Source organism: Molossus molossus, unplaced genomic scaffold (assembly GCF_014108415.1).
Source record: "Molossus molossus isolate mMolMol1 unplaced genomic scaffold, mMolMol1.p scaffold_m16_p_22, whole genome shotgun sequence".
Taxonomy (NCBI): Eukaryota; Metazoa; Chordata; class Mammalia; order Chiroptera; family Molossidae; genus Molossus; species Molossus molossus.
Genome location: NW_023425358.1, coordinates 34848692 through 34872318, shown reverse-complemented (window position 1 = coordinate 34872318; position 23627 = coordinate 34848692). Strand labels below are relative to the sequence as shown.

General features: G+C 54.6%; 1 protein-coding gene across 1 annotated transcript in view; it reads right to left on the bottom strand.

The window, feature by feature from the left end:
• Positions 1 to 278: 278 nt before the first annotated feature.
• Positions 279 to 23627, bottom strand: part of LOC118639805 (MLX interacting protein) — a 56424-nt gene continuing 33075 nt past the window's right edge. The window contains exons 2-17 of the mRNA XM_036276338.1: positions 17886 to 17992; positions 17024 to 17109; positions 14703 to 14792; positions 14265 to 14306; positions 13787 to 13958; positions 13021 to 13110; positions 12347 to 12438; positions 10751 to 11402; positions 10213 to 10331; positions 9914 to 10094; positions 8101 to 8228; positions 7451 to 7552; positions 7244 to 7371; positions 6877 to 7000; positions 5335 to 5464; positions 279 to 4766 (exon numbers count right to left, since the gene is read on the bottom strand). Coding sequence (XP_036132231.1) covers positions 4645 to 4766; positions 5335 to 5464; positions 6877 to 7000; positions 7244 to 7371; positions 7451 to 7552; positions 8101 to 8228; positions 9914 to 10094; positions 10213 to 10331; positions 10751 to 11402; positions 12347 to 12438; positions 13021 to 13110; positions 13787 to 13958; positions 14265 to 14306; positions 14703 to 14792; positions 17024 to 17109; positions 17886 to 17992 — 2365 coding nt within the window. The 3' untranslated portion in view covers positions 279 to 4644. The remainder of the gene's footprint in view (positions 4767 to 5334; positions 5465 to 6876; positions 7001 to 7243; positions 7372 to 7450; positions 7553 to 8100; positions 8229 to 9913; positions 10095 to 10212; positions 10332 to 10750; positions 11403 to 12346; positions 12439 to 13020; positions 13111 to 13786; positions 13959 to 14264; positions 14307 to 14702; positions 14793 to 17023; positions 17110 to 17885; positions 17993 to 23627) is intronic.

Below are 23627 nucleotides of genomic sequence, written 5' to 3'. Positions count from 1 at the left end.
AAACAGGCTTCTCGGCGCGGGGCGGAGGGGCCATGTTCGGGCCGGCGCAGGCCGGAGCCTGGCGGACAAGGCCACTGGGGCTGCTGGGGCTGGTTTCCCAGACCACAGGGATGCCCGGCCCCTGAACAAGCCCTGATGCAATCGCCAGAGCTCACGACAGAAGAAAGCGAACCGGCACACGATGACCCGAAACGTGGAAAGGGTTCAGCCGCGGCAGCAGGCGGCCGGCCGGGGCGAGGGGAGGCTGCGCTGGGCCCCTGCGAGGACACCGCGGCCGCCACACCTTTGCACTGCAGGATGGAAACTATGGAAACGTACAAAACTTCGGTTCCTCCCAACCCTCCACAACCTCCGTTCCTGAGAGCAGCACAGCGCTGCTCAGAAATGCAGAAGAGCATCTTCAAATTAGCAACCCCAAGGTGGTCTGTGGAACCCAAAGTTTGGGAGATGAAGGTGAATTCTGCTACATAATTGGAAAGGAATTTCACAAAAATAAAATTCCACACACACACACACACACACACACACACTCCAAGCCAACATTCAATATAAAAAAAGTTCCCTTTTCTTTCTCCGAGGCGGATTTTCATAAGCCCTGACAAGAGAACAGCCCCTGTGTAGTGAGCCAGGAAAGCCAAGTTCTCAGAAGGGAAAGAAAGTTGGGTAGTTGAGCCAGGTGGACTCAGGGCTCCTCAGACTTCTCCCTTTTTCTGGACCCTCCGACCACAAACACCTGCTGAGCGGGCCAAGACCAGGCCGCTACTGAATGGTTCGGACACGCTGAGCTTCCAAGCCCTTCCCCCCTCAAGCCTCGCTCTCCTCTCCCCTTCCCTGCATTCAGGCATGGGGAAACCTATGATTATTTTTTATTTTATTTTTTGTTACAGATGTTTCTCCGTTTCTCCTTTTTTTCCTCATTGACACCCTCCTCCCCATCCCCCCACCTCATCCCCGGAGATATGGGGAAAATCTTAATACATGAGGCATCAGGGCACCAAGCCCAAAACCAGGGCCTGCAGCTGCCAGGGAGCCTGAGTGACCCCAGACTGCCACGTCAGGGTGCTCCCGACTCCCATCCCAACCAGGCCCAGCCAGGAACACTTTGCAAAGCTAAGTGTAAGGAGTCGGGGGGAGGGGGGCTCACCTACCACAGAGCCTAATGGGAAGCAGGGCATCTCTAGGGAAAGGCAATTCTCCCACCAGAAAGAGCAGCCCAACGCACACCCCAGGCGGGGGGAGGAACATCGAGGGGCCAGGGACCCACGGGGGGGAGGGCTGCTGCGTGGGAGGGTGCTAAGGCCACGCCCCGGTCTGCCTGCCTGGGCAGATCAACACTGAGCTGAGGCCGGCCGGCCCATGGCCCAGCCCCTGCACTCAGCGAGTCTGCTGGCCATGGGCGGACAGCCCCCGCTCCTCTGATGAGCGATCGTCCAGCTGGACAGTCATCACCTGGGATCTTAAAACAACCCTGCTGTCCCATGATCGTCTAGGTGGGAAGCTGGGCCTCTCAAAGAAGGAGGCCCAGCCTGAGAGGAAGCTGGGTGAAGTCGGCCAGGACTGCACATGGAGACAGGAGCGCGCGGCCCCTTCTACAGGTGGGTGTGCCAGGATCAGGCAATGTCACCCTTCCCACACCCCTTCATCTGGGGTGGGACAAAGGAGTTTGGCACCATCCTGGGGTGCCAAAGTATTTGCCACAGTAAAAAAAAACACAAAAAACCTTCAGGCCTGACCTCTGGAAAGGGAAAGCAGAGTCAGGTCGTAAGGACAGGACGTGACGGAAGCTGGGCGCCCAAGGATCCCCATGGCAACCCCTGACCACCCCTCATCCTAGAGGCTCCAGGAACAAGGCATGCTGGGATTTCACCCCCTCCCCCTGCACTAACTTCTGACGTGGGGACGACTTCCCTCCAGCCACGCGGTGAAAACCTCTGCCACAGGGCTGGGGACCTCCTGAGGGGAGCCAGCTGGTGTGTGACCCGCCTGAGGCTGGAGGGGCAGGCCCTCACCCTCCAGAAAGCCCCACGGGGCCGCTCTGCCTCTGCACCACGCTCACTGAGGGCGAGCAGCAGGGTGCAGGGCTGATGGCACAGAAAGATTTCACAGAAATACTTGCAGACACTGATGTGCCAGACAGGGTGTTTTTTTTCTCCTTTTCAGATTGATTTTCTCATTCTCCAAAGTGTCAGCATTTTAAAGTTTTTTTACGGGAGTAACGACAAGAGTGGGAGTGAAATGAGTGTAAACAAGCCAGCCCCACAGTGTCCGCTGCAGGCTGCTGGCGAACTGCCCCGGCTTCCCCACGCCCTGGCTGGAGACCCTAGGCGGAGCTCAAGAGGCCCTCGTGCCTGTCCAGGTCCATCAGCCAGACTGCCAGACGAGAAAACCTCGGGACAAGCAGCAATCGTGCCTGCAGCAAGAGAAACAGCTCTGTGGCCCTGCAGCCGCAGCAACGGTGAGCACCAAGAGAAATGGATTTAAGTAGGTATCTCAGAACAGACACAAGCCAGACACACACACACACACACACACACACACACACACCCTTCAAAGTCACATACATCCTAACAGCCTTAAATATTTAACAAAACAGAATCTGAACATTAAATCAGCAAAAGGGAGAGGGAGAGAGGTAGGCCAAACAAGCAAGAGGCCGATTTTATATCCCATGGAGTTTTTTTTTAAAAGACTCCCAGAAAGAGATGGGAGAAAGCTACGGATTCAGGAGGGTCTAGGCGGGGCCACGCGCCGTGGCCACCTACGTGGTCTCTGAAGGCACAGGTCTGGGGAGGGCCGGGCACGAGCCCCCGTGAGCCTCGCAGCTGCGGACGTGTCCCCCGTCCCTCTGGCCCTGGCGGGGTCTCACACAGTGGCCTTCCCCTTGTGAAGGGGCTTGGGGCTCACCCTGGGGGTAGAGACGTTCTCCTACCACGTCCCAGTGGGGTGGAGAACCAGCCCAGCCTTGTCTTGAGCCTGCCCTCAGGAGAGGGATCCAGAAGGCCTGTAAACTTGTTTTCTGGGGAGACTGACAGGGTAGCCACACACTGCTCTTGTACAAGCTTGAAGCACAGACCAGGGAGCAGGTGACAGGTCGGCGACCTGTGGCAGAGGTAGCTGCTCGGATGGCAACAGGGAGAGAAACCCCATCCAGCCTCCATCACCCAAGGCTGAGGCGGGGCTGGCCACCCTCTGGGCACAGCCCTCAGGCCTCCAGTTACCAGGGGGAGCCTCCTAATGGATTGGAACTTCAGGAGGTAGCCACGGTTCCCCCTCAAAGAGCCCCCGAGCTCCCTCAAAGCCCACCCCGGTCTGCTAGTCTGCCCAGTACTGTCTTCTCCACTTCTGGTGAGGACAGAGCCAGCTGGCCCTTGAACTTCACAGCAAAACGACAAAAGCACATTCTTTCCACAAGGAGGCACCCTTGGCCGGCTTCCTGAGTGCCGGAGCGCCCTTCACCTGCAGCTGCTCGCGCAGACTCGGTGGGGTCTGGCCCGGACCACCCTTCGGGGCCCTTCCTCGGAACCCTCCCTACTACAGTTCCCACTCGGAAACAACCCGATGCTCCCGGGTCCCCTCCACCTCAACTCTGGGTGAGCTCTCTACTGTCTGGTCTGGGAGACACGTAGGGACAGCTGGAGCTGGCCACCTCAGAGTTCCGCTTGTAGACATTCTAGTTCTTCCTCCAAACACAGGACAGGACAGTCTCTGGGCGTGTGACGTCTTTGGTCCGAGAACTGTTACAGTTTGAACAATGCAGACAAGATGACCAGGCTGATGGAAACACCACAGAGTCTGGCCTTGCTAACGCTTCACCCGAAGGGTCACACATGTCCGCTGGACACTGCTGGCTCGCCCAAGGCTGAGTGTGGACGCAGGTGGAGAACAGGGTGGAAGGGCCACTCTGTGAGGTGACGCCTGGCAAAGCCCCGGGCCGAGCCGCCACCCCGATTCTCCAGCCGCAGTGCTGGGGTGCTGCCCCGCCATGCCACGTGGAGCTGAATGGGAACAGAGGAGCCGCCACCGGGGAGGCCCCCAGCCAGGGCAGCAGCTTCGCATCTGTGCACTCCCCCGCCCGCCCGCGTCCGCACGTGAGCTCTGGCGCTCCCCAGGCAGCGGCCGTGCAGCGGCCTGAGCGGCTGTCCGAGTGTCTGCAAGGTCAGAGTGTGAGGAAGGAAGGGAGACGCCTTCCACGTGCCCCAGGGGTGGGCCAGAGCAGGTGCAGGAATCCTTCAGAGGAGACAACCACCCAGGACATGACAGACAGGGACTGGGAAGGGACCTGGTTCCTAGCGCCAGGAGCAGATGCTGCCTCCTTGGCCCCATCTCCTTCCGTGAGCCCTGCAGGCCAGCAGGTCGGGACTGGGACTGCTGTGTTCCCGTCTGGGCTGCCCCAAGGGCAGTGGTGGTTGTGACTGAGGTCGCTGAGTGAGAGTTTACAGCAAAGGGTTCCCAAAGATGGGCTATTGCCGTTGGCAGGACCCGAACCTGCTTCAGACCTGAGCACGGTGTTTGAGCAGCCAGTGGCCTGGCAGAGTTGGAGGGAGGCCTGAAGCTCTGTGTCAGGAGAGGCGTGGGGTGCAGCCTCCTCTCCACGGCGGGAAAGGTTCTTCTGCATCCTGTGTGGCACGTGCCCGCTAAGCGCTGCTAAGACTCCCCCGATCTCTTGCCAATTCTGGTCACAGCCTCTGCCGCCTGCTCTGGCAGCTGGGACGGGTCTGTGAGGATGGAGGTGGTGGTGCTCAGACGCCGGAGGGTGTTCAGCACCGCTGGAAGACAGGAGGGGGAGTTAGCCTGAGGACTCGGTGCAGGGGCAGCTTTGAGCCCCACCACACAGTACACACACGTGATCTTATATAGTACCATCACGTGACTCTCATGCTTGCCACAGGAGAGGTTCTGAGCTCGACTGAGGGACAGACACCAGGAAAACCCCTCTGCCTTTAAGAGAACTCTCCAAACCCTATCCATTTCCTGCAGAAAGGTGGAGAATCCTAAGCTCCTCTTGTCCACTGGTGTTACTATCCCTTCTCTACACCCTTAACACACAGGCCTAGCTTTGTTAGTTACGCAGATTAAACAGGGAAACACCTGCAAGGACCCAGCCAGTAGTAAAAGCTCAATAAACATAAGCTGGAGAGGCGCTGGGAGACCGGCTCCCTGCCCCACAGCGGGCATTTCTGGCCCAGGGCTGCACAACCGCACCACCCTGGTGCCCGGGCCGGTCTGCGTGACTGCTGTAGCGGGCGGGGTTTGCAGCACCAAGCCCTTGTCTCTCTGGCACTAGCGGGAAAGGCGAGAGCCTCCAACCCTACCGCGTGGGCAGCGTCCACTCACTTGGCCTGAGGACGGGCAGGGAGCAGTACTGGTCCAGCCAGGACAGTGCCGTCCGCTCCAGTTCTTCCCGGCTGCTGGTGGACACCATCCCCTTGAAGGACTCAAACAGCGGCTTGATGATGATACTGAACTGCGTGGCACGTGGGTTAAAGGAAAGGTAAGCAGAAAAGAGGGCCTGTGACCAACTTCCCCTGGGACTGGCAGGTAGTTGTGCCCAGATTGTGGAGAGACATCTGGACGAGGTAAGTGTGCCCTTACATTCACCTAGAATGCTCCTATCTAACTGGAACTGACCACTACCGCTTCTCGGCCTTTCGGCTAAGATCACGTGCGCCTGGAACTGACCATTGAGCAGGCTGTAGACAGGGACAGACAAGTTTCTTTGGTCTGGAATGGGTACTATGCAATGACATGAACATAACATACTTGACACGCACAGATGCTCCTTGACCCATTGGTGACGGGTCTACACTCTGATAAACCCATCGCAAGTCAAAAATGCATGTCCCACACCTACCGGGCTCAGCCGAACCCGCCTAGCACGTGCTCAGAACCCTTCCACCAGCCTACGGCGGGACAGTCATCTCGCAGTGATCCCAGCCTCTCCTCTCACGGCACAGACTGGTGACTGAGACCGTGCAGCACCCTCTGCCGCTCTGACAGAGAGAATGGGTACAGTTCTGATTCATTCACAGCAGATGGCTATTGTTGTTGGCTGTTGCCATGTTTTTATTTGACAATCTAGGAGAAAAGAGGTCGTGCCTCTGACTAAAGTGGCGCACTGGTTGAAAATCACTGCTCTAATACAAAGCCTATTTTATAATGAAGTGCTGACTATCTCATGTTAATTTATTATTCACCACTTTTTCACCACCCTAAAGTTGGAAAACCCTAAGTCTAAACACCGTACGCCGGGAACTGTCCGGCACGCCCAAGGCTGAGGTGGTGGCTGACTCGCCACCTGTGCAGAATGTCTGCTCCGAGGCGGCGGTGGTGGGTGGGCAGTGACGAGGCAGGAGCCATCCCCTAAGGACCCTGCTGCCATCGGAGGGAGGCCTCGGCCCAGACAGGGCTCCGCGCACAGGACATGCGCCTCAGGCGCCTCATTCAAGGCCTGAGGCACAGAGAACAGCTGGAGGGAGCTGGTTTCAAACCCAGCTCTGCCACTTGGTTTTGTGAGCCTCGCTCCTCACCTGCCACACAGATGGCACCCACCCTCCCGCTGTTCCAAGGACGAGCTGGCTGCCAAGATGTGTGGACTGGACGCCAGCTCCTCGTGCAAGCGGCTCTGGCACTGTCTTTACCTCCCCAGGCCCCAGAGCAGTGCTGGCCACCCGGGAAGCCCTGCCCCGAACTGGCCGGGGAAGCCCCACTCTCTCGGGCCAGGTCCCCCGCCCTGCTCTGGAGGAGACCAGCCCTGCTGTCTTGATGCACTGAATGACAACCCCTAGGAGGGAATCTTTCTAAAGGACTAGAGTGTGGATGCCCGTTGTTTTGGTACACTGGTTTTGGGTGGGGTGGGCAAAGAAAACCCAAAGATACGATCCAGAACTTCCAATTCTGCAGGGTCCGGCTCTTTACATATTCGTCAAACATGTCTGTCATGTGATCAAACTGGCGCCGGGTGACGGGGACTCCTGTGGCAGGGAGCAGCTGCTGGCAGGAGCTGAAATGACAGGAAGTCAGAGGAAGCTTAGAGCAGCTGGTGACAAGGACGGACCCTGTGGGCACTGAATGGGCAGGGCAGCTGGCTGTCAGGCCAGCACAGGCCCGAGAGGAGTCTGGGAAGGAGGAGGACAACAGCTACAGTGCTGCCACAAAGGGGCATCCATCTGCACCGAGGACACAGAGGGTCCTGCTGTGGCGCAGTGTGAGGGCCAGGCAGCCCAAGCCCCAGGCCCCGCCTCACAGGATGGTGGCATTGAGCTCGGCGATCTCATCGCGCAGCCGCCGCGCTTCCTCCTGCATCTGGCCGCGCTCCTGCTGCAGCTTGGTGATGTACTCCACCGTCTTCTGCAGCGTGATGGCGTGGCTGGTCTGCAGGCAGGCAGGGGGTCAGAGCAGCTTCCACGCCCCAGGACCACGGCTCCTCACCCAGCGCCCCCTGGCAGCTCACCAGCTTGGAGTTATTAGAGATCAAACTGTTCAGGGTGTCAAAACCCATCTTGATGTTGAAGCGCCTCTTCTGCTCGGCTGAAATGTGCTTCATCTGCCGGTTCTGTTGGGGAATCGGCCCATCACTGTGACGTGGGGCGCGCGCTGCAGGCTGCCGCCCTCCTTCCCAACCTGCTGCTGACTGCTGGGGGCAGGCTGGACCCTGTGGCCAGGCTAGAGAGCTAAGTGGAGGAGGAGTGACAGGAAGCTGAAAGGCCCAACAGGAGCCGGGAGGGGACGGGCCAGGGCTCGAGGAAACCACCCTGAAGCGTGGAGCAGGCGAGGACCTCAAAGTCCCGCGAGGAACAAACACTGCTGATGTGCACTTCCAGACCCGCAAGCCTCTACTGTCCCTTCTCCCCGCTGACACTTCTGCCTCATTACAGGGTTCAGCGTTGCTTCCACAGGTTGGTCAGGGGGTGGGGGTGGAGAAAGAAGCTTAACCCCAGAATTAAAGTTGTTGACGTCCATGCTTCCCACACTACTCCTGCGGGAGCACCAGCCAAGCCCATGGCTCTCCTTTCCAGTGTGTCCCTAGTAAGGAATGTGGCTGTCCCCAAGGCCCCTCTGTGGACTCCTTGCCTCCCCATCCTTCCAAGAGCCACGTGATACCTTCAACACAGCCACATTTTTGAGACCTGCAGAGTGTTTCCCTGAGCAGCTGTCCTGGGGAGACTGAGGACTGGGGCTGTGTTCTGAAGCACGCGGAGAGGCCTGCCCTGAGTTCGGGCCATCACGACCTGAGAAGAACAGAGACCCCTCTTAGGGACAGGGCCAGAGGTGGGCTCGGCGAGGCTGCGCCTGCTGCAGTCCTCGCCCACGAAGGGAACCTCCAGCAAGTCCCCAGACTCGGAAACCCATCCTGAACCTCCCATGGCAGCCCCGAGCAAACCCAGAAACATCCTTCCCAACTCCCCACGAGGGTTCTGTCGGGCCCAGGCGAGGCCTGGCGAGGGCTGGCCACACACAGAATGCAAGGTGGCCTGAGCTCGGCCGGTCACAGGTCTCGGGGCCGTGACAGTTCTGAAAGGTCCCACTCCTAACAGCCTCCTGCGAAGCCACCTAGCAGCAGCTGGGGCCCCTGCAGTCTGGGAGGCTCTCCTCACCGGGGTGCCGAGAACACAGGCAGCTGTTCTTTTGTTCTTTTGTCTCCAGATACATTTCCTTATACTTTTTTCAACCTAACCCACTCCCCAAACTCTTTTAACTAAAAAAATAGAAAACGCCCTTCCAACCACAGACCACATGACCTATGCCAGCGGGACCACTCAACGTCTGTTCCCAGGAAGCCCCTGAGCCGCAGCCTCTTCCCCTCCGCTGGACAGAGCCTCCAGTCCGTGCCCTCTCCACTGCCCGCTTCTCCCAAGGCCTCGGCGCCGGCACAGCTCACTTCCTGCACCGAGCCTCAGCGCATGCCGGGACGCTGCCTGACCCTTCCCCACGTGACTCGGGCCTCTCGTTACTAGTCTTCGTCTTGGTTTGCACACTGAAGCTCCTATTCTTCTAAACCTGTCCTTGGACAGGTCCTCGGTCTGGTCCCTGCAAGCAGAGGCCTCGTCCTCGTGTCTTCCCGAGGCAGAAGACAGTTCCCGCAGCAGCCGTGCATGGCCTTTCAGACCACGTGAACTTTTGGTTCATCTTCCCGAGAGGAAGGAGCCCAAGTTCTGGTTCAACCCCCACCACCAGCGGCACAGCTCCGGGCACATCCTTTACCCCTGACCTCTTGGCTCTTCAGACATCACCAGGCAGTCAGTGCCACCCTGGCTGTCTCCCCGGTGGAAGGCCCACCACGTGGAAGTGGGCTCACGGGTGCAGTGCCTGGGAGCTGTGACGGCCACGCTGGCGGGGTGGCGGCTGTGGCGGCGGCAGCCCCAGGCTAATGCTCTCTGGGAACTGTCGACAAGGGTCCCTCAGCCCTTCCCTCTCTGGATCGGAACTGGCGGCTCAGAGGCTGGCCTTTCCGAGGGAGGCTAGAGCGGAGTGTCTCCGAGCTCACTGGCTGCTCACACTGCAACCCGCCTGCGCCCCTTCTGCGCTGTGCCCCATCCTGCCCTGCGCCGAGCGCTTTCCGAGGGAGGCCAGAGCGGGGTGTCTCCAAGCTCACTAGCTGCTCACACTGCAACCCGCCTGCGCCCCTTCTGCGCTGTGCCCCATCCTGCCCTGCGCCGAGCGCTTTCCGAGGGAGGCCAGAGCGGAGTGTCTCCGAGCTCACTGGCTGCTCACACTGCAACCCGCCTGCGCCCCTTCTGCGCTGTGCTCCGCCCTGCCCTGTGCTGAGCACTTTCCCAGCCTGGGCCACGGCAGGTTTACGAGACCTCGCTGCTCGGCCTGTAAGCCCAAGCTCAATCCTGGGGCACCCCACAGGCAGCCTCCCCAATCATTCACTCGCAAAGCCCCAACCGTCCCAGCCATAGCGAGCACTCACTGGAACCCACGGCAGGGACCTGGGGACTGCCCCCCTGCAGCGGGACCTGTTCGCCCTTCACCAGGGAGTCTTGAACTGTGCTTGGAGAGAAGAGCCGGGAGACGGGGGAAGGCTGGCTGCTGGTGGCATGGCCCAGGTCTGTCACCAGGATGCCCCTGGGGAACTCTGTGACTCCAGGAGCCTGGGGTGACACAGGAGAGAGGGGTCACTCCTGACCACAGTCACGCTGGGAGAGGTCCGCCCAAGAGTAGGACCGTGCTGCAGGTTGAAGGGTGCTGAGGTCTGTCCAGGGCCCTCACCCTGGCAATGGGAGCAGGCGTGATGACCACATTAGACGGGGACACGGTAGAAGCCAACATCCCTTCTCTCTTCAGAGGGCCTGTCATGATCACTGCTTGTGGTTGTCCTGAGAAGGCAGCTGCTAGAACAAGGAGAAGGTGAGGGAGGCTCCATGCCTCGGGGACCTGCTCCTAACGCTAGCACTGAACCTGGGCCTGGCCAAGCCACAGTGGGCCCCCAGAAGAAAGACATGACCCTTTAGCTGCCACTAAGACACAGCTTTCCTCACTGCAGGGCACAGAAAGACAAAGCCACCAAGGCACCTGACATTTTTTTTGTAATTTCCCTTTGAGGGAACAGATTACAGACCCAAGAAAGAGATGATCAGGACTGTGTGTTTTCAAACCAGGTTAAGATTAACTTTAAAAAAGCACAGAATAGAAAATAGACTACATCAATCACATGTAGTATTTCACAACTTTTTTCACATCGTAATGTGTGTGGGGCACAAATTTGCAAGCCTCGGAGACAGACACTTCAGTTTCCCTCCCCACTCACCTTGGGCGATGTGAGCATTCTTCAACAGCAAGGATACAGGCTCTGGTTTGGGAGCAGGCACTATTTTGGGGGGCTGCTTGGACCTCCCTCCAGTCAAGGATACAGGTTTGGGATGTACAAAAGTTAAACGGGGTTGGGGAGGCCCAACAGCTGGCTGCTGGGTGGCTGGAGACAGTGCCAGGCCACAGGGGGGTGGGGAGGGGGCGGGGTGGCGAGGGGTGATGACAAGGCCCTGGCCCTGGTTGAAGGAGGTGGCAGAGGCATCGTGCGTGAGGGTGGTGGAAGCCGTGTGGGCAGTGACAGCAGGGGACTTGTTGGCTCCAGCAAACTTCTGTGGCTGCAGGAAGGCGGGTGGAGTCGGGGGGCTCAGGGAGGCGGCAGGAGGGACTAGCCGCACGGCAGGGGGTGTGGGCGTCGGTGCGGGGCTGGGCGAGAGCACAGGCATGGTGAACACGGGGAGGAAAGGCTGCGGGACACTCAGCGGGGGTGCAGAGGGACCAAAGTCTGCAGGCTGGATAAAGGGGTCCTCAGGCTGGGACGTGCGTTCACAGCCTGGTCTATCCGTGGGGTCCAGGGCAGTGGCTGCAGGGGATGAGATGAGGCTGTCAGGGAGGCTCACGGTAGGGAGAGAGGTGGTGGACAGGATGCTCTCCTGAGAAGGGAAGAGAAAGAAGTGAGGAAGAAATGCTGGGATCACACACACAAAGTCCAACAATGTCTGCCAGGCATCTGAGATGAACCCCTAGACAGAAGGGACAAAGGCGATTCTCCTGTCCCGTTATGCTGATCTGGGAGATGGATCTAGGTCTCCCCGGGTGTCAACAGGGGTCTTGTTTCCATTAGAAACTAAATGATAACATAAGGCTCAGACAAAGTGACTGTCTGCACATAGCTGGCTCTCAGCCTGGGAATATCTTGTTTCTGGAGTCCAGCAGGGGTCCCCAAAAAGCCCCTGCCATCTTCTGTTACAGAGCAGGGGCAGCCTGGATTGCAGCTGCTCATGGGGTTCCCTCAGGACAGTTTCATGTATCAACTTCTAGAGAGGTCACCTCTTCCTAAAAGGGAAATGCTATAAGGAATCAATTGTTCAGATCTCAATCTCTACGTTAGAAATTCCTCCCAGAGCCAGATGGAAGAAGATGGGCCAGGTTACTGGTGTCTAACTGGATACAGGCACCAGCCTGAGAACCCCTCAGGGCAAAGGGCTCTACCTCACTCGGCTCTGTAGCCCAAGCACCTGGTAAACAACTTCTGTTGATTGCTAAGTAAAAAGTAAAAGAAATACACAGAATCTCTTTTCATTAGCAATGCATGTTTTTTTGCTGTCTTGCTTACCCCTGTCTCAAACGGTCAGAACAGAGCTCACTGCACACAGGTTGTCTGGAGCCTTAGGCAGGACCATGCGTTTGTGGAGACAGGCTCCACCCATGTGAATCTCTAGGATGCTTCCAAGGGGGCTAGAATAATTTCATGTGTTCAGCACTACATCTAGCAACCCCTAGCACTTTGCTCACGACTGCTTGGTGATGTCATTAGCCTAGCCCTGGCTGCAGAGGTTTCATGACAGCCCTGTGTCCCTCCCCCAGCTCCCTCTACCTGAGCAGGTGGGCTGTTGGGATCTGGTGCAGATGTTGAGGCAGGTGCAGGCAGCATGGAGCCAAAAATGGAGCGGCTGGAAGAAAAGAGGTCTGAAAGACAACATCAGGGTTTTTGAGCTCCATGTGCTTATCACTTCCTTGAATTAAAATGCAAACAAATCAAGCACTGAATCCCACCTTACCCAGAGGAATGTCATGGCCAGAGGGCATCCCCCAATGAGGTAACTCTACAGAAAGAGGCCCTCTAATTGGAACCACACATGCTGGCAACTAGTGTGGGCTCTGAAATACTCTCAGGCTTGGCGTTTCACCTGCTCTTACAATGGCAGGAGCTCAAGGACCCGTTCTAACTGCAGGAAACTGCTGGGAGGTGGCCATGTCGTTGGCGCCCTCTGCTGCCTAGAGGGAGAACTGCTCACAGTCATGGCCAAACCAGAGGCTCTTCAGACAGTGAGAGTGAGAAGACCAATTTCCTCCAGAACAATGCCCCCGAGAAACTTCCAGAGTTTGCAGCTATAATAAAAAAAGAAAGCAATTCTGGGAAAATTTTAAGTCCTCCCTGCTCCCTTGTCCATTCTAACAGCTCCCTTTATGAAAGGGAAACACTGGTCTGCGTTGTCCTGGGCAAAGGAGATGCAGGTAGCATGCTCTCTCTCTGCTCCATGTCCTCACCCTGGAAAGGTTCAAAAGTGTCCATGAAGTCCAGATTGGGCTGCAAAGGAATCAGCCCCGGCTGAATCATGTCTGCATTTCCCAGATGTGCTGTAAGAATCAGAAAGGAGACAGAGGAATCACTTTGCCTTCTCAAGGTTGCAGGAAACGAAAGGCCTACACAAATGTGGCCCTGCTCACATCTAGATTCTTCCAAGAAGAAATGTGGGCTGCTGGCTAGGATTTTTGCCTCCATGGCCATTCTCCACCCTCAGAATGCAGGACAGAGTGTGAGTTTTGCACGAAAAGTAAACTGCGTATCAGGAACAGACACTCCCAGGAACCCGTGAGCAGCTATGCAGAGTCCCCCGCCCGTTCTAACTTTCAGTCTGCAGGCTCTTCCCTGAGGAGTGAGCTGGACCTCTGAATGCAGCCAGGTGAGGTCATGCCCAAGAGTACATCTGATTTTCTTTAGAGTGAGTCATAGGCCTGTCACCTGGCCTAGGCACGCATTCTCCGCTAAGGGGACAGAATCAGAACTGTGAAACTGATACAGACCAAACCCCGTTTTCTCACAGTGCTGCCCAAGTAGGCTCAGTGTGCAGTCCCCACACTCAATGCATGTTGTCTTCAGATGTCAGTGAGGCTGACAATCCTCCTGTCTGCTCTAAACAAGGGACACGCTGCAGCTCAGAGAGGGCCCGAGGTGAAATGAAGCCTGCCCCGGGTGGGCCGAGAGAGCAGGAAGCCAGCTGGGCACAGAAACCAGGGGTCTGGGGTGGGTCACCTATTTCCCGTGGGTTGGGCCAGGCCACCGGCGGGTGCGAGGAGAGTGTGGAGAAAAGTGTGTCGCTGAATTCTGACATGAGCATGTCTGTGTCCAGCAGCGGGTCCTCCTCCATTGGGACCGGGGTCTTCCATCCATCCTGATGTTTGTGCCAATAGAGCATGTCGTCATCCTACCGCCACAGGGGAACGGAACCCAACAGGCGCCGGTGGACTCAGAGTTTCCAACCACGTCCTGTTCCCTAGTCTACAGAGCGGCAGGGAGAAGCCCCCTGCAGCCCGCCGAGCGGAGAACTGACCCGTTTCTTCAGCCATTCAGGTCCTTCCTGTGAGAAGGGGTGGCCCCTTCTCTAGTCCCAGGAAGAGTCTGTCCCCACCCCTCTGCTGCAGGGCTTACTTGTCAAACCACCCAAGTCTTTGCTGTTTCTTGTCAAAAGGGCATTCCTAGGAGGGTCCTTACAGCCCCCAAGCTCCCTCACCTGGGCCAGGCTGGAGAGGTCTTCATCCTTGTGCTGCTGTAACTGTGGAGAAAAGAGAGACAAGGTGGTTATCTAGGGCCCTGGGAGGGAATGAGACCCTCAGCCTCCCCTCCCTAAAAGTGAGTGGGCCCGGAAGCATCCAGGCATCCCCTCTCTGGGACGCAGGCAGGAGAGGGTCCTGACTCCCTGCCGTCCTCAGGCCAACGCCAGGCAGAGGAAATTCCTAACCAGTGTTTGTGGAATGAACAGCCCGTTCAGAGCTGGAGAAGCTGACAGCAAGGATCACGTCCCAAGCAGGCTGTCACTCAGGCAGCTGGGATCCTGGGTCCCATGGGCAGCTATGGAGCCTCAGGGACAGTGCTCTGAACGCAGGAGTCGGCCTCTTCCCTCCTCTGCAGGGGCTTCCCCAACATGCTTTTTGGAGCCCAAGCCAGATACCCTTTTCTTGAAGTAGGTTCTCCACTTGTGATATTCCCGGATCACGATCTCAATGCGGCTTTTCCAGTACTTCCCTTCTGTGGTGATGGCCTACGAGAGATACAGGTCAGCATGAAAATCGGCACCGTGGTGCATCAGCAGATGTCACCCATGAACTCAGCAGTGTCTGATGCAGGCTGCAAGTCAGCCCCGGCAATCCAGCTGCGAGAGCCCCGCCGCAGGCCCATGACTTCATTCTCAAAGTGTGTCCCCCTCTTCTGAGCTGCAAGTGGCCTCTATCTGAGGATGTGATAACCAAGGGGGGACTTCAGCAACGTGGGTGCTGAGGGCCTGGACTGGACGGGGTCAGACAATGCTCAGGCCGCGAAGCAGAGAGCCCTCCACCCCGGCGTGGGGAGCCCTAGAGACCCAGGGGTAGCACCCAGACGCATGTTTCCAGTAGCCACTGCTGCATTTTCAAAGGGTCACAGAAGTTTCAGGTGGAAAATGATTGACTTCCAAGAGTACTTTGTTCCAATGAGCCATGACGCAGGGCGTGCGTCCTCCTACAACATCTCTGAGATGTTCTGGAGACCAGGACGTCACGGTCCCCTCAGAGCCCATTCGCTGTCAGACCCTATCATATTCCAAGAGCCACAGCTCTCACCTAAGGACACTTCTGCGTGTGTCTCTGACAGTGAAGAATCTTCACAGTGAATACAACATTATTACCAGACCTAACAAAACGATACCTTAACGTGTCTAACGTCAGGTCGTGTCTGGTTGCTCAAAACTGTCTTCATTAGGTTACTTGCAATTTTTCTCCTTTTAGCATAACAGTAAATGCTTGGACAAAGTAAAACAATGCAGAAGAGCTTAAAGGAAAAGAGTCTCCCCTCCAGTAAAAAATATATATATATATATATATATTTTTAAATCCTCACCCAAGGACATTTTTCCATTTATTTTCAGATAGAGTGGAAGGGAAAAAGAGAGGGAAAGAGACAGAGAAACATCGACATGAGAGACGACTGGCTGCTTCCCGCACCAACCAATGAGGGCCAGGGACTGAACCGCAACCGAAGTATGTGCCCTTGACTGGAATCAAATCCACGACTCTTTGGTTCATGGGCCAACACTCTAACTGCTGAGCCAAACCGGCCAGGGCAGTAAAAGATTTCTGAATATCCTTCTAGATCAGTGGTTCTCAACTTTCCTAATGCCCAACCCTTTAATACAGTTCCTCATGTTGTATGTGGGTGTATCTGCATGTGGGCGGACCTGCCTGGAAACGGATAGACAAGCGGTGTCTTGGTTCCTAAGACCATCAGAAATATGTGTTTTCCGATGGTCTTAGGCAACCCCTGTGAAAGGGTCGTTCAACCCCCAAAGGGGTCACAACCCACAGGTTGAGAACCACTGTTCTAAATACTTCCTATGCATGTATAATCACATACACACTTTAATAAATTAACATAAGGACACTAAAATACTTCACCTGGCCGGTTTGGCTCATCAGTTAGAGCACTGGCCCACAGACCAAAGGGTCTTGGGTTTGATATCCAGTCAAGGGCACGTACCTGAGTTGCAGGTTTGATCCCTGGCCCCAGTTGGGGTCGATATGTCTGTCTCACATTGATGTCTCTCTCTCTCCCCCTCCCTCCCTCCCTCCCTTCTACTCTGTCTAGAAATCAATGGAAATATATCCCTGGGTGAGGACTGACAACAACACAGAAACCAAAATATTGTTATGCAACTTGCTTATTTTTCATTTACTATTTCTTCAACATTCTTCCATCACAGTATATAAAGATCTTTAGGTCATATTTTTTTTATTGATTTTTTTAAGAGAGAGAGAGAGAGAGAGAGAGAGAGACATCAATGTGAGAGAGAAACATCAATAGGCTGCCTCCTGCATGCCCCCTACTGGGGATCGAGCCCATAACCTGGGCAAGGAACCAGGACCTCTGAGTCCATGGGACAACGCTAAATCCACTGAGCCACACCGGCTGGGCCTGAGTTCATTTTTTAATTGTAAGGAGCCCAAATCCCTCCCTGTTGACCAAGAGAAACACTGATGTCAAAGAAAGTAGAGAGGAAGTCCCAGCTGGACAGCCCTCAGTCCCTGGCCAGCCTCCTCCAAGAAGAAAGGTGAGCCACCTACTCCCCACACACCCATGGCTTCTCAAGGTCACAACAGCTGACAGTACAGTGCAACCCCAGCACCCTGCCCTGTGGTCTCCCACTAGGGAACCCAACCCTCACTCCCAGCCCACGGTGAGTCGTCTCCTCCTGAGTGAGGGCGAGTTCCTTTCCTGGCCCCGCGATCACGTGCCATTTACCTCTGGCCGGCGATGCTCATCTACGTCCACAGAGCCGTCTAGTGGGGTGACGAAGTGGCACACAGGGTTCTTGCGCTTCTCCAAATCTGGGCGGAGAGGGGTAAGACATCATCACTGAGACCAAGACCCTACAAGGAGCCCTGCCCCTCTGTCCACACCCGTCCCCTCAGGGTAGGACCCTCCCACCTGTTCTTTCCTTCTCTTTCCCTTAGAAAAGGGGATTCGGACAAATACAGGTGTCCAGGTTAAAGAGAAGGAGTCTGTCAAGAAGGGCGGTAAGAAAGGGAATCTGGCTGTGGAAACACCAGCCTAACCCACAGGGCCAAGCGTGCCCATCTCCTACAGAAGTCACCCAGGGCAGCTGGAGACAGAACAAGGCCTGGGCCTGCATTTTCTTAGACCTGCTGAAAATGGGAACTATTTCCTGATGCTTCAAATGTCCCCTCTCTGCTACACCCCTGTGACTCCCCTGAAAAGAACTAACCTCTGCCTCTGCTTCTGCCTTTATGACACCGGGCCCAAGTATCTATCGTAATAGTGGGCACACTGTGTTGTGAGCAACCAGCTAACACATCTCTTCTGCAAACTACGGGCACCTTCATGACAAAGGCCACTTGGTTGGCCCCCTGTGCCTGACGGCCGAGAAGTGTCCAGTTCACTAGGATTTGGCTTGGTTCTCTGTCTCCACAGGTGGGCTGAGAGAGGCTTCTCTTTGAGGCACAATGTTGCGAAAGTGGGTTCTGGGGCCCAAGGTGAACAGGCCTCCAGGTGGAAGTACCTGGAGGGTCACCCCCCTCCGACCTCGGGGTCCTGCAGCCTCCTGCCCCAGCTCACAGGAGGCCCCAGCTCACGTGGCACTCACACTGCATGTACCACGCCCGCCAGATGGCGTTATTGAGCCGGATCTTGTCTCTCCACTGGAGCTTCAGGCCCTTGAAATTCTTCCACTTTGGAGACACCAACTTCCCACTGAAAGGCAAGAAAGAGGGGACATTTAGCAGTTTCTCTGAAAATGAGATGAAATCAGAAAGTGGCACCTAATCATTCCAGGCCTCCAAATTCTGAATTAATCCATTACAAGCCACAGGTGAGACTTGATAGATATACAAGTCCCTCTGGGATCTCTTCAAAGCGATATGAATGAGAGGCGTTGTGGGGCAGGGTGTGTGTGTGTGTGTGTGAGAGAGAGAGAGAGAGAGAGAGAGAGAGAGGGAGATGGTATCAGGGTTTGGGGGAAACAGGGCTGGCCATGGGTTAACTGTTGAAACAGGATGAGAGTAGGGTTCACTCTCCTATTGTCTACTTTTTGCATAACTTAAAATTTTTCCATAATTAAAAGTTAAAAAGAAATCTGTTGAGTTAGCAATATATATAAGCATCAAATCACATTGTATAAATTACATTTACACACTGTTATATGTCAGTTATACCTCAATGAAGTTGGGTGGGGAGGGGTCTGTTGACCACCGAATGAAAGCTAAACTCCTTTAACTTGGTCTCTGCCCACATCCGTTGCTACCAGTCCCCATGGGGCACTTACAGTATAAGTCTCAGATCCTGTGGGACCCTCTCCTGCCTCCAGGCCTCTGCACAAGGTCCTCACTCCTCATGGAACTCCCTGTGCTGCTCACACACCATCTCCTCCGAGGGCACTGGGCTCTCCTAAAGCACTGCTCACACCAAAGAGCACTCCTACAGCCCGGGGAGCAACGTCTCTGCCTGCACCTCCCTCCATTAGACCGCAACTTCTACAGGGAGGGCCCCTTAGGCGTCACTCACACTCAGCACCTAGCACAGAACTTGGCGCATAGCAAGGGCTCAGGTAGTAATTCATTAATGAGTTAAAGAGCCCTTGCAAAGCCAAGCTAACAACAGGCAAAGAACATTCCCTGGAGGCACAGTCTTCTTAGCTTCGTTTTCCAAGGGCTTTGCCAGGAGCCTCCTCTGAGAAGCTGGTACAGGGTTCTTCTTTTTCAGATGGCTTGAGATGGGCAAGGCACAACTTTTGGTTCATACCAAACGGGGTTCTCTGGGTCCTCCTGATCGCAGGCCACAGCCCTTCCCCTTTTCCAGACCCACTCAGAAAGCTCAAGTGACAAGCAGAGACCTGTCAACAGTCACAACAGCTGAGGCCTTCAAAGACAATACCCAAGCAATAAACCTGAGCTGAACCTGAAAACGTGGGTTACAAAGCAAAAGGCCTGGCTGTGCACCTGGCAAAACTTCATGGCTCCCCCACCCGACCCAGCACCAGGCCAGGCTGGGAATCATGGAATCATATCGGCCTGAAGGCTCTGACCCCACAGAGAAAATGTCACAGCATATTCTCTTAGGATCTGAGGGACAGACAGACAGTAGCAGCCTCACCTCAAAAAATTAGGGGCTTCAAACCAGAGACACACCTGCTTCCTCCCCTTCTCTCTCATCCAGCGGCACCCTGAACCCATGCTCCGCCGCTCAGCTTGCACCCGAGTTCAGCAGCCAGCGGCCGAAGTGTTGGAGCCTCTGCTGCACAACTGCAGCCTAAGTGACTCTTCACGGCCACTTCACTCTCCTGGCTCACATTTCCTGGTGAGATCAGCACACCACCACCACCTCCGGAATGTTTGAGTAAGGATTACATGTGTGTACATACACAGAGACACACACAATGAGTGAACCTAAAGCAAAATATATTAATAACCACCTCAATGATCTAGATTTAAGTTATTACTGAAAGGCTTGATTTTTAACACCTCCTGAGTTGAAAAGTCTTTTCTGTGTGCCACTATTGTCATGTACCTCTTCCTCCTCTACTGGAGAAAAAAGGTAACACCCCTGCGCCCACTCTCAATCCAGTGAGCAGAGACCTGGGCAAAGGTCCACCCTAAACTCCATGTATCTGCAGGACCATTTGCTTCTCATTTACTCATCTAACAAGCGTTACGCGCCTACTCTGTGCTGTGCGTGTGCTAAGAACTGAGGAATGGGATGGGTGGGGCAGATGAGTCCCCTGAGAGCATCAGTCAGCATAACTGACAGTCTGAGCAGTCAGGAGAGGCTTTCTGGCGGAGGTGACATCTAAGCTAATGCCTAGAGGATAAGTAACCTTTAAACAAACCAAGGAGAGAGGGAGAGACTGTTCCTTCCACCTGGCTTGTCATGGCCCTGAGGTGAACAGGAATACGCCTGGTCAGTGCAGGGGAGAACAGCCAGTGTGGCTGGAGCCTGGAGGGGTGGGGGAGATGTGTGGGGCGCTTCCAGACAGGCAGGCTGGAGAGCAGAGGACATCCCAGAGTGCCTTTGGTCCCACGATGGGCAAAATCAACCCTCTTTCCCCACCTCTGCAAGATCTTTCAGCAACCTGATGCCTAGCCAGGCAGGTAGATCCAGGAAAACACAAACACACACACACACGCACGCACGCACACTTACAACAAAACAGTAAACTGTCCCTATTTTTTTAATTTCCTTAATGAGAAAAAAAATCCCAACCTTTTCTTTTTTAAAAAATATTTTTATTGATTTTTTTTAGAGAGAGATAGACAGGAACATGGACATGAGACAGAAACATCCATCAACTGCCTCCTGCATGCCCCCTACTGGTGATAGAGCCAACAACCCAGGCGTGTGCCCCAGCTGGGAATTGAACCAGGACCTCTCAGTCTATGGGATGGCGCTCAAGCCACTGAGCCGCACCAGCTGGGCCCAACCTTTCCTATAACCGATAGTTTCTTCACATTAAAGGCCACTGTCTATGTTGCTGAACCCCGACCAGCACTGCCACCTGCAGAGATGGCTCAGAGGACAAGAGCAGGAGAAGGGCTATACTGGAAAGTGAGGGCTCAACAACAAACCCAACCTTATTGCTGTGTTGTACTGAAGACAAAGCAGGGCGACATGAGCATGGGAGCGTCTCTGAGAAGTGAGGCGATGGACAGCTTCAATTACTTACAGTGAAGGGGTGGAAAGATACGAGAGAGATCAACCCCAACAGGCTAGAAACCAAATCTAACAGGGTGTAGTTTTGGGGTTCTCATCTTCTTCCTACTACTCTCTTACTGAAATGTTTCACTTTTCCTTGATGTTTCTGTCAAGTTTGGTCAAACTTCAGCAGGAACGTGTCAGATTTCAGAGCACAAACTGCTTTCACGCCATCCCAGGTTTCTGTAATAGCTCAACCTCCAACAGGTGGCACTCAACCAACACAAAGAAGAGTCCGAAAGCCAAACCAAAACCAAAAGCTAAACCATCCACAGAAGTAGAGGGTGAGAGGACCAGGATGTTTTCATGGTGACTGACACCCCACCTCCACAGCAATTTCAAGACAACAACTGAGGAAGCAACACACAAAGCTCCTTGGTAGCAAGGATTCCACAGGCAAACTCAGGAACGGTGGGCTACATCTCTGTGAGTTCCTTCGGTGACTGCTTCTCAGGGCCTTTAATGTGCAGATGTCACTGTCATCCTGAAAGGAGGGCAAGAGGAGACATTCCCTACGCTGACAGTCACAGACCAAACCTGGCCTGGGACCCCTGTTACAGGGCTGCGCAGCCTAGTTCCCACGCCACAGGCGAGGAAGGGTGCTGACAGCTCTGGATGCTCTGAGACCCGAGCTCCCTGGAGCAGTACCCAGAAAGCATCTGTGTGTGACTTCTCCTCTCCGCCCTGCCCAAGCTTAATTCATCTTCCAGACACGGCCGACTGGGATACTTCTTAGTCCAATTTAGGATTATACCATATTCCTTCTTTTTTTAAAGTATAACCAGAGCCCTGACCAGTTTGGCTCAGCGGTTGAGCATCAGCCTGCGGACCAGAGAGTCCTGGGTTCGGTTCCTGCTAAGGGCACGTACCTCACACAAAAAATAAATAAATAAAGTATAACCAGAAACACAGAATGAAAATGTCTGGGACCACTGGCTTTCCCCCAGCAGATGAAAGACCTCTTCCGGCCTTCACCTCTAAGCCTGCCCCTTCTATATGCCTGTGTAGGTCCTGGGGCTTCCCAAACAGAACACTGACCCTGCATTCACCTCACACCCTCCTACTCGGACCACAGAAGATCAAGGCCTAGGTCTGACTCATCCCAGTGCAGTGTCTAGCACCTGGGAGGTGTTTATTTTTAAATCCTCACCAAAAGATTTTTTTTTCTATTTTTCATCAGATAGAGTGGGAGGGAGGAAGGGAGAGAGACAGAGAGAGAGAGAGAGAGAGAGAGAAACATCGATGTGAGAGAGACACATTGACTGGTCACCTCCCACACAACCTGACCAGGGCCGGGGACGAACTGCAACTGAGGCACATACCCTTGACCAGAATCAAACCCACGACTCATTGGTCCACGGGCTGATGGTCTAATCACTGAACCAAACCAGCCAGGGCTGGGAGGTGCTTTTAAATATGGAGTTACTAAATGAGTGCTAAACTTTTCCAAACAGAAAATTCACACCCTGGCATGCTACCCTTCCTAGAGGACAGGTTCATGACATGAAACAGGAAGTTCATAGTACGACAAAGGTCCTTCTCAAAACTAATTGTTGGTTAGAACTAGCAAACTGGCCCTGGCCGGTTTGGCTCAGTGGTTAGAGCGTCGGCCCGTGGACCAGAGAGTCCTGGGTTTGGTTCCCGCTAAGGGAACGTACCTCGGTTGCAGTTTTGTCCCCGGCCCCAGTTGGGATCGTGTGGGTGGCAATCACTTGATGTGCCATCTCTCTCATATTGATGTTTCTCTCTCTCTCTTCCTCCCTCTCTCCCTCCCATACTATCTGAAGACAAATGCAAAATTTTAAAAAATGTCCTTGAGTGAGGATAAAAAAAAAAATAATAGCAAACTGAATTCTTCAGAGGTCTGGTAAGAGACTGCTTTGGAATGAAAATTAAAGTACAAGCCTTACGCCCAGCCGGTGTGGCTCAGTGGTGGAGGTTGCTGGTTCGATTCCCGGTCAGGGCACATGCCCAGGTTGTGGACCTGATCCCCAGTGGGGGGCATGCAGGAGGCAGCCAGTCGATGTTCTCTCTCATCGATGTTTCTCTCTCTCTCTCTCCCTCTCCCTATTTTTTTTTTTTTTTTAAGTACAAGCCTTACACAGACTAGAGCTGGAATCAAGAACAGGGGAGGGTGGGGGTGGGGCGGGAACTTGGGATTCTGTGGGTCCCAGGTAGAATGAGCTAACTCCTAGTCAGACCATTCTCTCCAAAAGAAACAGGCAGAGGGCTCTAGGGTCTATCGCAATAGGTCCCAGAAGAGTGGTGGAGTCCATTTATTTGTTCATTTTACTGTACTTGCTTGTTATGGGACATTTCTTTTCCATTCCTGGTGCTTCCTAGATGCGCAGTAGCAAAACATCTCTAGCCCTGACTCCCCCTCCCTCTCTCCCAGCTAGGTAGAGTGGGAATGTCACCAGAGTGTGAGAGGAACTGGTGTGGAGAAAGAGGCCTGTCCTAGTCCAGGACTGCCTGGAACTACCTGGAAAGACAGTCTGGGGTTCATTTATAAGCCACATCCTCAATCTGATCAACAATAAAGATGATATTATGGCCAGCATCTGCTGACTCTTTTTTACTGTGGTAAAGTACAGATTTCATAAAACTTACCATTTTATTTTATTTTTTTAAATCCTTACCC